Raw genomic sequence first — 19,844 nt, forward strand, 5'->3', positions numbered from 1 at the left:
AAAAATAACAATGGGGGGTTTTTATAACTCCATTGTTTCTCTTTGATAGGTGTACTACTATGCTGATGCACAGACAACTCACACCACATACCCAACTGGTTTGGAGGTCCTGCAGTTTCCTAACAAGCAGATGGGTAATATTGTTATCAAAGCTCTAATCTGATATACATTACATGGCCAAAGGTATGTGGACAACGCTTCAAATGAGTGTATTCGGCTATTTCAGCCACACCCGTTGCTGACAGGTGTATAAAATCGAGCACGCAACCATGCAATCTCCATAGACAAACATTGACAGTAGAATGGCCCCTACTGAAGACCTCATTGATTTTTAATGTGGCACCATCATAGGATGCCACCTTTCCAGCAAGTCAGTTCGTCAAATTTCTGCCCTGCTAGAGCTGCCCAATTAGCTCAGTGGGGAAGCTGTAGGTCACACAAGCTCACAGTCTAGAAGAAAAAGAAACGCACACCTATTTAGACGAGGTGCTGGCTAGCGGAGTAGAAAACTTGAAAATAAAAGAGAGCCGCACACAGAACAGGACCGCCGAATGTTGAGGCAAGTAGCGCGCAAAAATCATCTGCCTCAGAGCAACATCAGCACGAGAACTGTTCATTGGGAGCTTCATGAAATGGGTTTCCATGGCCAAGCAGCTGCACACAAGCCTAAGATAGCTATGCGCAATGCCAAGTGTGGGCTGGAATGGTGTAAAGCTGGCCGCCATTGGACTCTGGAGGAGTGGAAACACTTTCTCTGGAGTGATGAATCACGCTTCACCATCGGGCAGTCCGACGGACGAATCTGGGTTTGGCGGATGCTAGGAGAACATTACCAGCCAGAATGCATAGTGCCAACTGTAAAGTTTGGTGGAGGAGGAATAATAGTGGGGCTGTAGGAAAATCTTAACGCTACACCATACAATGACATTCTAGACCAGGTATTCCCGAACCAGGGGTACGCGCAATGCCGTCGAGGCTACGCCACATAAAAATGTGATTCACATATTATTTATTTTAATGTTTTTATATTTTTTTTAACTTTTTTTTTTCTTCAGATTTTCAAACAGTTCATTTATATTTTCCAACGGTGCTATACATTTGGGTGAGTTTTTCCTCTCGTCTGAGTAGTCTCGTTCCACTGCCAAAAATAAAATGAAACCATCTAGTGTTCTGCGAAATAACAACACAATGTCAAATACAGGTAGCCTAGTCAAATAATTAACATCCAATCACATTAACCGCTACTCTCTCGTGAGAATTTCACTAACGGTCCGTAGGTAGCCAAATGTAGCTGCTGCTCATGTTGGCATCTGTACTGATGGCGCAAAAGCCATGACAGGGAGACATTGTGGAGTGGTAACGCACGTGCAAGCAGTTGCTCCCGATGCCACTTGGGTACACTGCAGCTTCAACCGAGAGGGTCTTGCTGCAAAGAGAATGCCTGACAGCTTGAAAGACGTTTTGGACACTACAGTGAAAATGGTTAACTTTGTTAAAGCAAGGCCCCTGAACTCTCGTGTATTTTCTGCAATATGCAATGATATGGGCAGCGACCATGTAACGCTTTTACAACATACAGAAGTGCTGTGGTTATCAAGGGGCAAAGTATTAACACGTTTTTTAAAATTGAGAGACGACCTTAAAGTTTTCTTTACTGCCTGGATTGGGCTGTGCTCAAAGTATCCTGCCTTGGCAAATCGCGCTGTTAAAAGACACTGATGCCCTTTACAACCACATACCTATGTGAGAGTGGATTCTCGGCCCTAGCTAGCATGAAAACTAAATACAGGCACAGACTGTGTGTAGAAAAGTATTTAAGACTGAGACTCTCCAATACAACCCAACATTGCAGAGTTATGTGCAAGCACACCCTTCTTATTAACCTGTAGTGAGTTATTCACAATCTTCGATGAACAAATAAGGTTTTATATGTAAGATGGTTAAATAAAGAGCAAAATTATTGATTATCATTATATTATTATTTGTGCCCTGGTCCTATAAGAGCTCTTTGTCACTTCCCACGAGCCGAGTTGTGACAAAACCTCACACTCATTCTTATGTTTAATAAATGTATTGTATAGTGTGTGTGTGGCAGGTTTACAATGATAGCAAAAAAACAACATTTGAGAGTGCGCTGACCCCTGGTGCTAGAGGGGGTACGCAGCTGGAGGTTGAATGTTTAAAGATGTATGGGACTATAAAAGGTTTGGGAACCACTTTTCTAGACAATTCTGTGCTTCCAACTTTGTGGCAACTGTTTGAGGAAGGCCCTTTCCTGTTTCAGCATGACATTGCCCCCATGCACAAAGTGATGTCCATACAGAAATGGTTTGCCGAGATCAGTGTGGAAGAACTTGACTGGCCTGCACAGAGCCCTGACCTCAACCCCGTCGAACACCTTTGGGATAAATTGGAACACCGACTGCCAGCCAGGCCTAATAGCCCAACATCAGTGTCAGACCTCACTAATGCTTGTGTGGCTGAATGGAAGCAAGTCCCTGCAACAATTTTTTTATATTTAAAAATATATATATATTTAACCTTTATTTAACCAGGTAGGCAAGTTGAGAACAAGTTCTCATTTACAATTGCGACGATAAATTTGCCAAGATAAAGCAAAGCAGTTCGACACATACAACGACACAGAGTTACACATGGAGTAAAACAAACATACAGTCAATAATACAGTAGAAACAAGTCTATATACGATGTGAGCAAATGAGGTGAGATAAGGGAGGTAAAGGCAACAAAAAAAGGCCATGGTGGCAAAGTAAATACAATATAGCAAGTAAAACACTGGAATGGTAGATTTGCAGTGGAAGAATGTGTAAAGTAGAAATAAAAATAATGGGGTGCAGAGGAGCAAAATAAAAATAAATACAGTAGGGAAAGAGGTAGTTGTTTGGGCTAAATTATAGGTGGGCTATGTACAGGTGCAGTAATCTGTGAGCTGCTCCAACATCTAGTGGAAAGCCTTCCCAGAAGAGTGGAGGCTGTTATAGGAGCAAAGGGGGGACCAACTCCATATTAATGCCCATGATTTTGGAATGAGATGTTCAACAAGCAGGTGTCCACATACATTTGACCATGTAGTGTATATTTTCAGGGTGACCAGGCATAGACACAAATAACAAAAAATGTATTCATGTTGTCTGTAGAGAAACACCATCCTGATGGAAGGAGGGAGATCGTTTTCCCAGATCAGACGATAAAGTACCTCTATCCTGACGGCAGAGAGGAGAGCATCTTCCCAGATGGAACAGTGGTCAAGCTCTCAGAGTAAGATACACATACAGTACTTAGCTCTATTTTATGTAGGGTAAAAGTCTTAACAACTGCTGCATTCTTATATTTTGTGTGTGTTTGTGTGTGTGTGTGTGTGTGTTCTGAAACAATAGAAGTGGGGAGAAAACAGTGGAGTTCAACAATGGCCAAAGAGAGGTCCATACGTCCCAGTACAAGCGGAGGGAATACCCTGATGGAACAATGAAGACGGTGTATTCTAATGGAAGGCAAGAGACCAAGTTCCCTTCGGGCAGAGTACGCATTAAAGACAAGGATGGCATTTTCATAATAGACAAGAAATGAAGAACATATGTTTTATGTTTTTCAAGCCTTTATACCAAATTAGCAAAGCTCCATTGTGTTTGACTGTAGCTATTTTCCTGTGGCATATTTGATCATTTTCTAAGTGCTTGAGTGTAAACAGACATTTTTAAATTGTGTATGTTTATTAATCATAAATCATTGTACACTAAATAAGTAATACTAATCAATACAATTTGTGTTGAAACTATTTTGTAGAGATCTTTGAATGTCTATACTGCTCTCTTGAAGGAATATATTTCTTATTTTTGCATGGCAATGTCATAACCTTCTTGACCTCTTCATTTGTGTCAGCAGGATTCTTATGTTGCACAGAATTACAGATTATTCATGAGGTCCCCACATATCCCTTGCCTCTCAAACAACAAGACTGACATGTAGGGTAGGGCATGTAACTTACTGACATGTAACTTACTGACCTGGGCCCGGTTTCCTGCTGAGGAGTATTTCTTTCTCTAATAAAGCCCGTTTGTGGGGAAAAACTCATTCTGATTGGCGACTGGCTCTTCAGTGGGTGGAACCCCTGCCCAGGCAGGTGAAATCCATAGATTAGGGCCTAATGAATTTATTTAAACTGACTGATTTCCTTATATGTATGTAACTCAGTAAAATCTTTGAAATTGTTGCATAATGCTTTTCTATTTTTGTTCAGTATAGATACAAAATAGGTTATTTTGAAATTGTGGACAAATGAGTTGCTTTTCCATATAATGTGTGTTTGTACTGTATACTTTCGTGTTTTCACACATTAATATTTAGGCTGTGCTAATAATAAATTATTCCAAAAGCTTAATTCCAAAAATGTTCAGTTGCTCAGTTAGTTTGACAAGTGGCACTCACTAAGTAGAGGAGGGTTAGTAGGTCCCCAAAACAAAGACCCAAAATCCTTTTTCTCTTTGCATCTATCCAACTCATCTTCTGTCCCTCTCTTCTGTTTGTGGCTACATCCTGATGCTAGCTGGCTGATGAGCTTGTGAACCTCGTGGACTGCAGTCTTAACGTTGAGCTTGTCCCACGACGCCTTCAGTGTGACCTCATTAAAAGGAAACGTCAGTATGAAGTCTCCCACACGGAGTGGTGGGGTGCTCTTATCTTGGCTTTTAGGGTCCCATGGGAATTTAGGAGTCTTGTACTTTTGAATGTGAATGGCAGGTAGCTTACAGCAGCCCCCAGCTGGTTGCCTTGAGGCCTGCCACGGGCTAACACGTGTGGACAGGTTTCTGTCATCAAACTCTGACTCTATGTCTGAAACCTCAGACCACTGGATGGCCTCTGTCATCTGTGAGAGCACTGGATGTGTCTTTCTGTTTCCAGTTACAGCTGCAGTCTTTGAATGTGGGATGAGTATTGGATTCAGAGCCGAGCCCTTGGTGTTGCTTATGGAATTCCTTGCAGTGCGGATCCGGTTCATCTCAACTGATGGAAAGTATCTCATACGGTCAGAAAACGTAGAATGGATGCTGTGACTTTTCTTGTTTCCTGGGTGGTGCTCACACATAGACTTGGGGAGCACTGGGGACCGCAGAAACTGGCTGCCTAGATAGCAGGGGCGTTTGTACTTCTGTTTGAGATATCCTCTCTGTCTAACGCTGTCCATGGACTTGTAGTTCATCAGATCAACCAGATCATTGAGAAGTACTTTCTTGACTGTCACGTCTACTTGGCAGTCGATGGTAAGAGCAGGGCTGTAGTTAACCTCTAGTAGCCATGGCTTATATTTGGCATCAATTAGGATGTCAAACCCAAAGAGCTCAACACTGTTGGGACTGGAAGGTACGGAAGGGGCTATGGTGAGCAAAGTTAGTGTGACAATGTTGTTGATCTTTTGCCAGAGGAACAGTTCATTGATACCTTGGCTATGAAGAAAGCAGCGGAATTTACTCATTGTCCACTTACATCCTTGTCCCACTCTCTCTTTGTCTGTTGTGTAGAAGGGGCCAAACTTATTAATGCTCGTGTTGGTCAGGTGAGAATAAAGGTTGTCCAAAGATGTCAAATTGTATTTCTCAGTCGCAAAGCGTACCATTCCCTCCTGATGCATGTAGATGATGAGGGGCTGAAAACTTTTCACACAAACATAGATCCGAAGGTCAAATTTGTACCCTGAGATGAGGAGAGGATTGCTGATGTATCTCTGAACGATCACTGAGGAGTCATACACCAAGTCTCTGATGTCCTCAAAGATAAAGATGCCCCTGCCTCTTGATAGATCCACTGGTTTGCAGATCCAATACCCCGACCTGCCTCCATTCTTCAAACGATGCTTGGTGTACTCTGCCAGAAACCTGGTGTAATCATTGGGGAGGATGAAAGTTGTCGGGCTGAAGTTATAAAGACCCGAGCCGAACGTCCCTCTCATTCTCTTCAGGTTTCTGGCCAGGCAATCCTTGCGGGTGATGCCCACAGTCTTGGGGTGATGGTTGAGTCTCTGCCACGGCAGTATGTTCTCATAGTCTGAGTTGTGGAAGGCTGAGGTGCGCCAGTAGAGGTTCCAGCCTCCGTCCTCCTGCCCCTGCTCATCATACTCCTCCCAGCCTCTCTCCAGCAGCACCTCTCTCACCAGCTCTGGGGCTCCCTCGTGTAGCCGGAACACCAGGGGTGTGGGGCCACACACACCTGCGGCCATACCAGGAAAACAACCGTCTGATCCTTCAATAAAAAACAACAGTACCATTATATTGATGAGGGTACAAAGTGAGTCACAGTTTATTCCTAACTTGGAAGGTAAACTGTTGTTATCAGACCACTCCCTTACAGTCCTAGCAAAATTATTTATTAGAAATTGCTCTTTGCTTATAAAATGTTAATTGAAAACAATCATTGCAATTCAAATCATTTTGTTCATATGCAATCAAACCTAGGCTGTAGGCTTCTAGTCTGGGAGCCAGTGTCTGTAACATCCAACTGTTTGTAATCTGTGCTGGGTACCAGTCTCTGTAACATTACACTCCTTGTACTCTGTGCTGGGTACCAGTCTTGGTAACATTACACTCCTTGTACTCTGTGCTGGGTACCAGTCTCTGTAACATTACACTCCTTGTACTCTGTGCTGGGTACCAGTCTCTGTAACATTACACTCCTTGTACTCCGTGCTGGGTACCAATCTCTGTAACATTACACTCCTTGTACTCTGTGCTGGGTACCAGTCTCTGTAACATTACACTCCTTGTACTCTGTGCTGGGTACCAGTCTCTGTAACATTACACTCCTTGTACTCCGTGCTGGGTACCAGTCTCTGTAACATTACACTCCTTGTACTCCGTGCTGGGTACCAGTCTCTGTAACATTACACTCCTTGTACTCTGTGCTGGGTACCAGTTTCTGTAACATTACACTCCTTGTACTCTGTGCTGGGTACCAGTTTCTGTAACATTACACTCCTTGTACTCCGTGCTGGGTACCAGTCTCTGTAACATTACACTCCTTGTACTCTGTGCTGGGTACCAGTTTCTGTAACATTACACTCCTTGTACTCTGTGCTGGGTACCAGTCTCTGTAACATTACACTCCTTGTACTCTGTGCTGGGTACCAGTCTCTGTAACATTACACTCCTTGTACTCCGTGCTGGGTACCAGTCTCTGTAACATTACACTCCTTGTACTCTGTGCTGGGTACCAGTCTCTGTAACATTACACTCCTTGTACTCTGTGCTGGGTACCAGTCTCTGTAACATTACACTCCTTGTACTCCGTGCTGGGTACCAGTCTCTGTAACATTACACTCCTTGTACTCTGTGCTGGGTACCAGTCTCTGTAACATTACACTCCTTGTACTCTGTGCTGGGTACCAGTCTCCATAGCATTCCACTCCTACTCCGTGTCATGCGCCAATAGGCGACAATAGCTAAACAGAGACTGGCAGGGTCAACCAACCAGGCTAGCAGGCTTCACACATGGGCTTTAGAATTCAACATATGATTAATGAACCTCGAGTACCGTCACACATCTCACTGAAATTGTCCAATATCGTATTTACATTCTACCTACCTTGATGAGAGATCTCTTCTTTTTAAACACAGGCACCTCTCGCACGGTCCCGAGCTTTCTTCAGTTCTGCGAGTGTTATTAAGACCTCCACACGGCTGCCGGTCATCCGTGTTGCTAGGAGAACCCACTGCCGCGCGAAAGAGTGTAGCCTAGTCATGTGGTTCGAGCAGGACAGGTGGAGGTCAGTTTATTTTTAATTTTTAAACCATGTAAAAAGAACCATGTTGACCCCGCTAGCAACATAAGGGACCGCTAAACATATAACCTATACTTGACATACATCAAATTGCATGTATATTTCTCATAATATTCACAGCGTACATATCTATTTACATGAGAGTTGTATTCCACATGGTCTATTTAATTACACAAGTTACACAAGATTGGTTGACTTCTACTACAGTCTTGTAGTTTCTGTGGTCAGGTCAATGTTATATCCCTCTACGGGTTGGACTTAATTTCCCCCTCTGTGTAGAATTTTTTCCTCTGTTTGAATTCCACCCCATCATGGAGTACAACTGCCACAAGTAGAACTCCAGACAGGATGAAGAGCTTGATTTCCAGAGATTACGTTTCTGAGCGCACACAACACTACAACTGACTCCCATAGTCGATAGTTAGCAAATGCTACCTCCTTCTGGTCATAAAAAATAACTCCATAGAATGCTGAAAAATGGAAAGAAACTATTGACAGGTCAGTAACCTTGTCTGAAAACTGTTAGCTTCCAGAATAAATGCACAGCACAGTTTGTTTGTTTTTTTTTAGCTCAGAGGGCTAACAGTTTTGAGGCATGTGGGTGACTGGGTGAGGCCTCCAGGACAACAGACCCAGGATAAGGGCTGCGTGTCACTGAAGCTGGAAGAGAGTTACACAAATACCATAAGTAGGAGTGGATCATCAAAGTGATTGTTGATAATGTTAAAATGTATCATCTGGTGTTTACACTGTCCCCCCTTACCAAATGAAATAATGCTTCTCTTCCAATGTATTGTGACAGCTTCACAAAAAGTATAGAGAATAGGGAAGTTGTGGCACCAAAGCAAATCATTACATAGCCAACAAAACGTATCCCCAAAGCACATGTGGCATAACTCTAAAAAATAAAAATAAAAAAGGTACATAATGTGGTCAGATACAGGGTTTTTCTGAACAAAACAAATGTCTTAGTTTTAGTGATTTTAAAATATGTTTTAATTACTATTGTCAGCGTTAAGGAATGTGTTTCAGAAATGTGCGTAGTAACTTACACTGGTGTAGTCCCCAGTAAGGAAACCCAACTACAGATCAATGTATGAGGTCAAAAGGAGGAGAAGAACTTGTCTCTTATCTCGAAGTTGTTTGAATGTGTCAAGAAAAACAGTACATAAGGGCGCTTTGTTGCCCTTAGAGTCCAGTTTATGTTTGCTGTTTATGTTTATCCAGGAATGCAGCCACCAAGAATAGCTGCCAGAGGATTAACACCAGCAGAATATACAGTAGATATTTCTGCTGTGATGTTTGTATAGCGCGAGAGGAGGGGATTGTTTCAGTGATTGACATATGATTGATAGGGTTACAATGGGGTGAACATAAGGTATGTCCTCCTATGATGTAATGTCTGTATGTACGGTTTACATATTTACAGGGCAGCTCACATAGGCAGCAGCCTGACAAAGTGTTCACAGACTTGTCATCAGGTCTGGTGGAGTTTACAATTACTGCACTAGAGCTTCCCAGTACTGGACAGTCCACAGAGCTGAGCTTCACCTTGAGTTACATTCACTGTAAGGAGAGAGAGACAGGTCACGTGTCTGTGAGACACAATAAGAAAGGATATGAAGCTGAATCTCTGTTACGTTCCCTGGTTTCTGTGTTGTTGTGAGTTTGTATGTATGTATATGTATTTCAGGAAATGGCTTCCTGGATTCCCCCAAGCAGTTGATTGGTCGGCCCCAATCCAGATTGGAACTGACCCTGACCTCTCGTCAGGGGATACAGCTGTCTGCAATTACAGACTCCAGCTGTATAAAAGCCAGTGTTCCTTTGCTCAGAAAATGAGCTTCTGGGTATGCCCCACTATTGTTTGTTGCTCGCTCAGAGAGAGCTTATTGGCAAGTTCTGTGTTGGTTGTTGCTCATAGATAGCTTATTGGCATGTTCTGTGTTGGTTGTTGCTCAGAGATAGCTTATTGGCATGTTCTGTGTTGGTTGTTGCTCAGAGATAGCTTATTGGCATGTTCTGTGTTGGTTGTTGCTCAGAGATAGCTTATTGACATGTTCTGTGTTGGTTGTTGCTCAGAGAGAGCTTATTGACATGTTCTGTGTTGGTTGTTGCTCAGAGATAGCTTATTGGCATGTTCTGTGTTGGTTGTTGCTCAGAGATAGCTTATTGACATTCTGGAAAGAAGCTTCCAACTGTGTAGATCACATAGCTGCAACAATAGTCCATTTGCAGCCCAAGGATCGTATAAGGCTTGGTGTGAGAAACCTAGAGGACAGGATAATGCATGAATAGGCTATGCTGACTGATGCAACTCCCATCCCCTCCTTAGAGTTCAAACTATTCTGAAAAATATAACATTTGGGATTTACTAACAACAGAATATATGTACTTTAAATGCAATCCTATGAATAAAAAAACAACCTATTTAGTATAGGTTTGTCTCAGTAGTTCCAGATGTACTACTGACTGACCACCTTCAAAGACTCTGACATATGATATAATTGATTATGGGATATTTACCTGCAGGCTTTAGAGACTTCCAGTTGTTGTGAACATCAGCAGTAATCCACAAGAAACACATACATTTTTCATATTTCTTCCCATTTTTCTCAAACGGTGGATCAGTTAATGATAAAAACACTAGGAATGTATGAAATCCTCTATATCCAGACACATTTGCAGACATTTGAAGATTGATCCTTTGGACTGGAACAGACATATACTTAAATATCTGCTCAGTAATAAATAATGGATTTAATGAGTTACCTCAGTACAGTAAGTTCCTTAATAAACTTCATGGATGTTATGAATGGGGTTTCACATTTTTTATTGTAAAAAGAATCTCACACATGCTGATAGCCATAGTGTGGCTAAGTACATTTGACAATGTTTACAACACTTTATCACATTCTGTATCATTATCCTCATTGAGTTCTGTGCTCTTTATCTCCAGTTTCGCATCGATAGTGTTGTCCTCACTTGGTGTAGGGCTAATGTATTCACCATATTCCACTGAAAAACAAAGTGTCACTGAGAGCAGAAGAACTCCCATAAGGATGTATAGCTTGGTATTCACACAGAGAAAACGGCTACAAGCAAATGCTATTACATATCCCACAGCCTCCCATAGGCGATAGTTGGCAAATGCTGCCTCCTTCTGGCCATGGAAGAGAACACCATAGAGTGCTGAAAAATATATAAAGCTCAAATAATTCATTGTGCTTTTCTTGTAATGTATTATGTTTCTATGGAAGGATCTGAATGCAAAAATAGAGTAACTAACTCACCATTGGTTTGTGTCTGCCACACAGCGTCTGCCAGGCCCCAGAGGGCAGGAAACACAAAGAACACTGGCAGCTGGTCTGGGTGAGGCCTCCAGAACAACAGACCCAGGATACAGGTAAACTGGGTGGTTGTGGCTGCCAGAGGAAAATTACAGTATTTATATGGCCAGTGATGAGTCTTATAGTATTGATATTGTTCGAGAGAGCTCTCACTAAAATATATAGCTTGAGTCTTACCCAAAGCGAAAAGAGCTACCCGTCCAGAATATTGTGACAGACGCCCAAACGCGTAGGAAAACAGGGAACTTGTGGCACCAAAGCAAATCATCACATATCCAACAAAATGTAGTCCCAAAGCGCAGGTCACATATTCCTACGAGAAGTCAACAGAATCACTTCGGTACCCTACGGTATCTATAAGGAATATCGTCTTGTTATTAGACGTACTGTACCTTGGTGTACTCCCCATTGAGAAAACCCAACTCCAGACCAATGTAGGCAGTGACTGGGATCAAAAACACCTGACGCCTATCGTTTAGCTGTTTAAATGTGGCCAAGAAAGTGCTGCAGAATGGCTCCTTGTTGCTTCTAAACTCCAGTGTCATATCTCGGTCAATGTTATCCAGAAACACAGCCACTAAGAGCATGGCCAGCACACCTACACCTGCAAAAACCAAGACACAACTTGATTAGACTGCATTATGAAACACTATGTTGGCTTGGCTATCGTACGTTGTTTAGCTGATGTACTGCTGTCATTGGGAAGTAGGCTCACCAACATAGCAGCCCATCAGAGTGTGCACTAATCTCTCCGGTGGTCTGGTGGAATTGCTTGGGGCCTCGCTGATGTTGCCACAGCTACCCACTCCACAGAACTGTAGATCACTCTCACTGATGTTGACTGGAGAGAAATACAGTAGTAAACACAATGAAACACAATTTGTAGGCACAACTCACTTTCACAGCATTTCAATACAACATAGAATGTGTTAGTCAATAGTGTAAATGAGTCAATATTGTAAATTACACACAAGATGTAGCTTTGTAGATAAGGTATGCCATTACACGTTTTGCCTCTTTGCAGTGGAAATCCATTATTGTCACACTGACCTGAGGTTGAGTCTTGCCCGAAGACAATGGAGGACATTAGATTTCCCCAGACTGCTGAAGACTGGTACAGCAGAAACAAGATCCCGAAGTACTGGTTTATCACATCTTGGGTCTTCTTTTTGTCCTTCTCCGCTTGTTTTCTACCATTTATGGTAAGATAGGTGCTTGTAGCTGACCATAAAGGAGATTCCCCAAATCCAAGGATTATTGAAGTAGGGAGCAAGGTTTCCCTAAGAGAGACAAGGCAGCACAGTATAATACAGTACAGTGAGCAATCAGTAGACTAGATAGAGGGGTTGTGTGTCCTATTGGGGTGCATGGGAATTTCAGTTTAGGGTCACGCAATGGACACTAAGGCATTTCAGATGAACCTTTACATGATTTCCTATGTTAGTGATATTTATTTGTAAGTACAGTACCAGTTAAAAGTTTGGACACACCTACTCATTCAAGGGTTTTTCTTTATTTTTTACTATTTTCTACATTGTAGAATAATAGTGAATACTTCAAAACTATGAAATAACACACATGGAATCATGTAGTAACCAAAAATGTGATAAACCAATAAAAATGTATTTTAGATTCTTCAAAGTAGCCACCCTTTGCCTTGACAGCTGTTGGCATTCTCTCAACCAGCTTCGTGAGGTAGTCACCTGGAATGCATTTCAATTAACAAGTGTGCCTTGTTAATTTGAAATGTATTTCCTTAATGCGTTTGAGTCAATCAGTTGTGTTATAACAAGGCAGGGGTGGTATACAGAAGATTGCCCTATTTGGTAAAAGACCAAGTCCATATTATGGCAAACACAGCTCAAATAAGCAAAGAGAAACAACAGTTCATCATTACTTTAGGACATGAAGGCCAGTCAATCCAGAAAATGTCAAGAAGTTTGAAAGTTTCTTCAAGTGCAGATGCAAAAACCATCCAGCGCTATGATGAAACTGGCTCTCATGAGGACCTCCACAGGAAAGGAAGACCCAGAATTACCTCTGCTGCAGAGGATAAGTTCATTAGATTTACCAGCCTCAGAAATTGCAGCCCAAATAAAGGCTTCACAGAGTTCAAGTAACAGACACATTGTCACGCCCTGGTCTAAGTATTTTGTGTTTTCTTCATGTATTGGGTCAGGCCAGGGTGTGGCATAGAGTTTTTGTATTGTGGTGTGTTTTGTCTTGGGATTTTGGAATGTGTGTATAGTGGGATTGTAGCTTAGTGGGGTGTTCTAGGAGAGTCTATGGCTGTCTGAAGTGGTTCTCAATCAGAGGCAGGTGTTTACCGTTGTCTCTGATTGGGAACCATATTTAGGCAGCCATATTCTTTGGTTGTATTGTGGGTGATTGTCCTGTGTGTCTTGATGTCCTGGTTAGAGGTTAGTAGACACTTGTATAGGCTGTTTTCGGTTTTCGTTTTGTAGTGTTAGTGTTTTGTTGTGTGTTACGTTTGTTTATTAAAGATGAATCACAATAGACACGCTGCAGTTTGGTCCGACTCTCCTTCACCATTAGAAAGCCGTTACAGAATCACCCACCACAGGACCAAGCAGCGTGTCAACAGGCAGGAGCCACAGGAGAAGCGACAGGTGCAGCAGGAGCAACAGCAGCAGCAGCAAAGGCAGCAGCAGGAGAAGCAACAGAGGCAGCAGCAGCAGTGGGAGAGGCTGCACTCTTTGGATAAATGGACTTGGGAGGAGATCCTTGACGGAAAAGGACCCTGGGCAGAGCCATGGATGGAATTGGAGCTGTCGGCGAAGCAGAGTGCTGAGTCTGAGAGTGTGGAGGATGTAGTGGACAGAGTAGAAAGAAAGCTGTTGGCGTGGCATAGTATGCACGGCATACCAGTGCCAGCACCACGCATCAGGCCTACAGTGCGTCCCGCCTGTCCAGCGCTGCCGGAGCCTCCCGCCTGTCCGGCGCCGCTTCCGGAGCCTCCCGCCTGTCCGGTGCCGCTGCCGGAGCCTCCCGCCTGTCCGGCGCCGCTGCCGGAGCCTCCCGCCTGTCCGGCGCCGCTGCCGGAGCCTCCCGCCTGTCCGGCGCCGCTGCCGGAGCGTCCCGCCTGTCCGGCGCCGCTGCCGGAGCTTCCCGCCTGTCCGGCGCTGTCAGAGCTACCGCCCCTCATGCCAGAGCAGCAGCTACAGTGGGAGAGATTGCACTACCTGGAGAAATGGACATGGGAGGAGGTACTGGACGGTAAAGGACCCTGGGATCAGCCTGGAGATTATTGTCGCCCCAAAGCCGAGCTGGAGGCAGCAAAAGCAGAGAGGCGGCATTATGAGGAGCTAGCACGGCAGAGCGGATGGAAGCCTGAGAGTCGGCCCCAAAAATTTCTTGGGGGGAGGCTCACAGGGAGTATGGCTACGCTAGGTAGGAGACCTACGCTAACTTCCTGTGGTTACCGGGGGGCTGGAGAGACCGGGCAGGCACCTTGTTATGCAGTGGTGCGCACGGTGTCCCCAGTGCGGGTGCATAGCCCGGTGCGGTATATTCCAGCTCCTCGTATCGGCCGGGCTAGAGTGGGCATCGAGCCAGGTAAGGTTGGGCAGGCTCGGTGCTCAAGAGCTCCAGTGCGCCTGCACGGTCCGGTCTATCCAGTACCACCTCCACACCCCAGCCCTCCGGTAGCAGCTCCCCGCACCAGGCTTCCTGTGCGTGTCCTCGGTTCATTACCACCAGTGCCAGCACCACGCATCAGGCCTACAGTGTGTCCCGCCTGTCCAGCGCTGCCGGAGCGTCCCGCCTGTCCGGCGCCGCTGCCGGAGCTTCTCGCCTGTCCGGCGCCGCTGCCGGAGCCTCCCGCCTGTCCGGCGCCGCTGCCGGAGCGTCCCGCCTGTCCGGCGCCGCTGCCGGAGCGTCCCGCCTGTCCGGCGCCGCTGCCGGAGCTTCCCGCCTGTCCGGCGCTGTCAGAGCTACCGCCCCTCATGCCAGAGGCGCCAGAGCCCCTCATTCCAGAGGCACCAGTACTCCTCTGTTCAGCGCAGCCAGAGCTGTCAGCCTGCATGAAGCATCCAGAGCTGTTAGTCTGCCCAGCGCCGCCAGTCTGCCCAGCGCCGCCAGTGCCGCCAGTCTGCCCAGCGCCGCCTGAGCTACCAGTCTGCCCAGCACCGCCAGTCTGCCCAGCGCCGCCAGTCTGCCCAGCGCCGCCAGTCTGCCCAGCGCCGCCAGTCTGCCCAGCGCCGCCAGTCTGCCCAGCGTCGCCAGTCTGCCCAGCGCCGCCAGTCTGCCCAGCGCCGTCTGAGCCACCCGTCTGCCCAGCGCCGCCAGTGCCGCCAGTCTGCCCAGCGCCGCCTGAGCTACCAGTCTGCCCAGCGCCGCCAGTCTGCCCAGCGCCACCAGTGCCGCCAGTCTGCCAGGATCAGTTAGATCCGCCATTCAGCCAGGATCCGCCAGTGTGCCAGGATCCGCCAGTCTGCCAGGATCCGCCAGAAGTGCCAGTCAGCCAGGATCTGCCAGATCCGCTAGTCAGCCAGGATCCGCCAGTCAGCCAGGATCTGCCAGATCCGCTAGTCAGCCAGGATCCGCCAGTCGGCCAGGATCTGCCAGAACCGCTAGTCAGCCAGGATCCGCCAGTCAGCCAGGATCTGCCAGATCCGCTTGTCAGCCAGGATACGTCAGTCAGCCAGGATCTGCCAGGATCTGCCAGATCCGCCAGTCAGCCAGGATCCGCCAGTCAGCCAGGATCTGCCAGTCAGCCAGGATCTGCCAGATCCGCCAGTCAGCCAGGATCCGCCAGTCAGCCAGGATCCGCCAGTCAGCCAGGATCCGCCAGTCAGCCAGGATCCGCCAGTCAGCCAGGATCCGCCAGTCAGCCAGGATCTGTCGGAACCACCAGCCAGCCAGGATCTGGTAGATCCATTAACCTGCCTGAGATTCCTCTCACTCCTGAGCTTCCTCTCACTCCTGAGCTTCCTCTCACTCCCGAGCTTCCTCTCACTCCCGAGCTTTCTCTCACTCCCGAGCTTCCTCTCACTCCTGAGCTTCCCCTCAGTCCCGAGCTGCCTCAGTCCCGAGCTGCCCCTCAGTCCCGATCTGCTCCTCAATCCAGTGGGTTTCTGGGTGAGGACTACTAGGCCATGGTCGGCGGCGAGGGTGGACTATCCAGGGACGCGAGGAGAGGGGACTAAGACATTAATTGAGTGGGGTCCACGTCCCGCGCCGGAACCGCCACCATGGACAGACGCCCACCCGGACCCTCCCTATTTGTTTTGAGGTGCGTTCGGGAGTCCGCACCTTAGGGGGGGGGGTTCTGTCACGCCCTGGTCTAAGTATTTTGTGTTTTCTTCATGTATTGGGTCAGGCCAGGGTGTGGCATAGAGTTTTTGTATTGTGGTGTGTTTTGTCTTGGGATTTTGGAATGTGTGTATAGTGGGATTGTAGCTTAGTGGGGTGTTCTAGGAGAGTCTATGGCTGTCTGAAGTGGTTCTCAATCAGAGGCAGGTGTTTACCGTTGTCTCTGATTGGGAACCATATTTAGGCAGCCATATTCTTTGGTTGTATTGTGGGTGATTGTCCTGTGTGTCTTGATGTCCTGGTTAGAGGTTAGTAGACACTTGTATAGGCTGTTTTCGGTTTTCGTTTTGTAGTGTTAGTGTTTTGTTGTGTGTTACGTTTGTTTATTAAAGATGAATCACAATAGACACGCTGCAGTTTGGTCCGACTCTCCTTCACCATTAGAAAGCCGTTACACACATCTCAATAACAACTGTTCAGAGGAGACTGTGAATCAGGCTTTTATGGTCGAATTGTTGCAAAGAAACCACTACTAAAGGACCCGAATAATAAGAGACTTGCTTGGGCCAAGAAACAAAAGCAATGGACATTAGACCGGTGGAAATCTGTTGTTTGGTCTGATGAGTCCAAATTTGAGATTTTTGGTTCCAACCGGTGTGTCTTTGTGAGGCACAGTAGGTGAACGGATGATCTCCACATGTGTGATTCCCACCTTGAAGCATGGAGGAGAAGGTATAATGGTGTGGGGGTGCTCTCCTGGTGACACTGCCTGTGATTTATTTAGAATTCAAGGCACACTTAACCAGCATGGCTACCACAGCGATACACCATCCCATCTGGTTTGTGCTTAGTGGGACTATCATTTGTTTTTCAACAGGACAATGACCCAACACACCTCCAGGCTGTGTAAGGGCTATTTGACCAAGAAGGAGAGTGATGGAGTGCTGCATTAGATGACTGGCCTCCACAATCACCTGACCTCAACCCAATTAAGATGGTTTGGGATGAGTTGGACTGCAAAGTGAAGGAAAAGCACCCAACAAGTGCTCAGCATAGGAGGCAACTCCTTCAAGACTGTTGGAAAAGCATTCCAGATGAAGCTGGTTGAGAGAATGCCAAGAGTGTGCAAAGCTGTCAACCACGCAAAGGGTGGCTACTTTGAAGAATCTCAAATATATTTTGATTTGTTTAACACTTTTTGCTTACTACATGATCCCATATGTGTTTTATATTTTTGATGTATTCACTTTTATTCTACAATGTAGAAAATTGTAAAAATAAAGAAAAACCTTTGAATGAGTAGGTGTTCTAAAACTTTTGACAATGTACTATATGTTTTGTCTGTCACGGCCTTCGAATGAAGTAGACCAAATCGCAGCGTGGTGAGCGTACATATTCCTCTTTATTAGCATGACGCCGACAAAAACAATAAACCATACAAAAACAACCGTGAAGCTTAAGGGCTAAGTGCCACAATCAAAGTTAACTTCCCACACAGAAAGGAGGGAAAAGGGCCTCCCGGGTGGCACAGTGGTTTAAGGCACTGCATCGCAGAGTCTCTGGTGGCACAGCTAGCCTTAGACCACTGTGCCACCAGAGACTCTGGGTTCACGTCCAGGCTCTGTCGCAGTCGGCCGCGACTGGGAGGTCCGTCGGGCGACGCATAATTGGTCTAGCGTCGTCCGGGTTAGGGAGGGCTTGGCCGGTAGGGATACCCTTGCCTCATCACACACTGGCGACTCCTGTGGTGGGCCAGCAAGCTAGCGACTCCTGTGGCAGGCCAGCACTTCCAGGTTGGATGCACTCTTTGTTAAGAAGCAGTGCGGCTTGGTTGGGTTGTGTTTCAGAGGATGCCTGGCTTTCGACCTTCATCTCTCCCTAGCCCATACGGGAGTTGTAGCGATGAGACAAGATAGTAAATACTAACAATTGGGGAGAAAAGGGGGTAAAATTTAAAAATATATATATAAAAATGTAAAAACATTTTAAAAAGGAGGGAACGGTTCGGGTATGGTTCTCAATCAGGGACAGCACACCCTGACCAAACCAAATAGAGGGTTAGGGTGTGACATTGTCAGTAACCATTTCTCTGTTCAATAAATCTCAGCACTGTCTTTCTAAAGATGACTGCTGAGCTCAGTTGTGTTGTTGTGTTGTCATGTAACTCTAGTAACATATCTTGTTATCAGGTTTTATTACAAGCCAAGAGCCTATAATTTTGTAACAAGCTAGGAATGTGTAGGTGTGGACATTTTGTCACAAAGCAAAGCCACGTCATAGTATTACATATCTTTCAGTAAAAGCTTTACCATCCTGGATAGAAGTTTCCAACTGTGTACACAACATTGCATCCCATCGCAGCAACAATGGTCCACTTGCAGCCCAGGTATTTTATAACCAAGGGGGAAACAAACATGGAGGACAGAATGATGGAGGCAAACTGCACACTTGCTGAGGCCACACCTACTCCTTCTTCAGTGTTCAAACTGCTCTGTAACGTAGTCGTAAAAGACGAGGAACAAAGTCTATTCAGACAGCTTTTATGAACAACAGTCCTGGAAGCCCCAGTAATAGTTATGACATGGACTGGGATAGACCTATTTGTTTAAACGTGTAAAGCTTTACGATGCATTTGAAATGTAAATGTAAATGTAAGACCTTGTCTACATAAGTGAATGTCATAAGCAAGAACAAATGAGAGATTCCAACCATTACTAATAAAATAACAGATGTTGCTCAAATAATGATCTGGTTTAGCGTATATGCATGTAATTCTACCAATACTTACCTGTAGATTCAGAAGGCTTCCAGTCGCAGTAAACAACAGCAAGAATCCAAAGGACACAACCAGGACATTTTTCATACTTCGGCCCACTTTCTCCGTGGTTATGCTTGTCGATATTCAACAGTGGTTGTGAGTCAGGGGGCAAATACAGCAGTTCATGGTGTGCAATCTAATATAAGCTCAGAGTAGCTACACTTTGGCCCCGAAGTACGTCAATTAGTCATTTATGAACTTAATTGTTCTGTAATGCGCAACTAATTGAATCGTGTAGTTGATGCAATGTTTTAATTGGGTGGTTTTGTAGAACCACTTTTAAATCAGCTCTATGCCCTAAAAAAGCAATGTGGTTGTCACACCCTGACCATAGTTTACTTTGTATATTTCTATGTTTTGGTTGGTCAGGGTGTGAGCTGAGTGGGCATTCTATGTTTCATGTCTAGTTTGTCTATTTCTATGTCTGGCCTGATATGGTTCTCAATCAGAGGCAGGTGTTAGCCATTGTCTCTGATTGGGAACCATATTTAGGTAGCCTGGGTTTCACTGTATGTTTGTGGGTGATTGTTCCTGTCTCTGTGTTTGCACCAGATAGGACTGTTTTGGGTTTCCACGTTTATTGTTTTTGTAGTGTTCGTGTTTATTCCTTTTT

General features: G+C 45.5%; 3 protein-coding genes across 3 annotated transcripts in view; 1 reads left to right on the forward strand and 2 right to left on the reverse strand.

Moving 5' to 3' along the window:
* Window positions 1-4,418, forward strand: part of si:ch211-140l13.3 (centromere protein J) — a 28,723-nt gene extending 24,305 nt beyond the window's left edge. Inside the window, exons 18-20 of the mRNA XM_029676782.2 lie at window positions 50-134; window positions 3,159-3,279; window positions 3,399-4,418. Of these exons, the coding sequence (XP_029532642.1) occupies window positions 50-134; window positions 3,159-3,279; window positions 3,399-3,588 (396 nt within the window). The 3' untranslated portion in view covers window positions 3,589-4,418. The remainder of the gene's footprint in view (window positions 1-49; window positions 135-3,158; window positions 3,280-3,398) is intronic.
* ttll2 (tubulin tyrosine ligase-like family, member 2) lies at window positions 4,384-6,280 on the reverse strand. The gene has a single exon (XM_029678752.2). It carries the CDS (start codon window positions 6,278-6,280, stop codon window positions 4,424-4,426), a length of 1,857 nt encoding a protein of 618 aa, XP_029534612.2. The 3' UTR covers window positions 4,384-4,423.
* Window positions 6,281-10,611: 4,331 nt separating this feature from the next.
* On the reverse strand, window positions 10,612-19,332 carry LOC115140489 (protein unc-93 homolog A-like). Its single transcript, XM_029678829.2, has 8 exons — window positions 19,202-19,332; window positions 18,723-18,904; window positions 12,190-12,419; window positions 11,855-11,980; window positions 11,532-11,743; window positions 11,317-11,452; window positions 11,083-11,214; window positions 10,612-10,981 (listed from the first exon to the last, which is right to left on the reverse strand). Exons 1-8 carry the CDS (start codon window positions 19,274-19,276, stop codon window positions 10,686-10,688), a joined length of 1,389 nt encoding a protein of 462 aa, XP_029534689.1. The 5' UTR covers window positions 19,277-19,332; the 3' UTR covers window positions 10,612-10,685.
* Between the last annotated feature and the right edge of the window lie 512 nt (window positions 19,333-19,844).

This window comes from Oncorhynchus nerka, linkage group LG13, assembly GCF_034236695.1.
Source record: "Oncorhynchus nerka isolate Pitt River linkage group LG13, Oner_Uvic_2.0, whole genome shotgun sequence".
Lineage (NCBI taxonomy): Eukaryota > Metazoa > Chordata > Actinopteri > Salmoniformes > Salmonidae > Oncorhynchus > Oncorhynchus nerka.

What these genes read in the sequence shown, in the direction of transcription:
- ttll2 (XM_029678752.2), bottom strand. Translation starts at nt 6,280, where the DNA reads ATGGTACTGTTGTTTTTTATTGAAGGATCAGACGGTTGTTTTCCTGGT.
- LOC115140489 (XM_029678829.2), bottom strand. Translation starts at nt 19,276, where the DNA reads ATGAAAAATGTCCTGGTTGTGTCCTTTGGATTCTTGCTGTTGTTTACT. An exon ending in GGAAACTTCTATCCAGGATG is followed by an intron (nt 12,420 to 18,722) that starts GTAAAGCTTTTA and finishes TGTCTCTCTTAG; the next exon opens with GGAAACCTTGCTCCCTACTT. An exon ending in GTGGCAGACACAAACCAATG is followed by an intron (nt 10,982 to 11,082) that starts GTGAGTTAGTTA and finishes TATATTTTTCAG; the next exon opens with CACTCTATGGTGTTCTCTTC.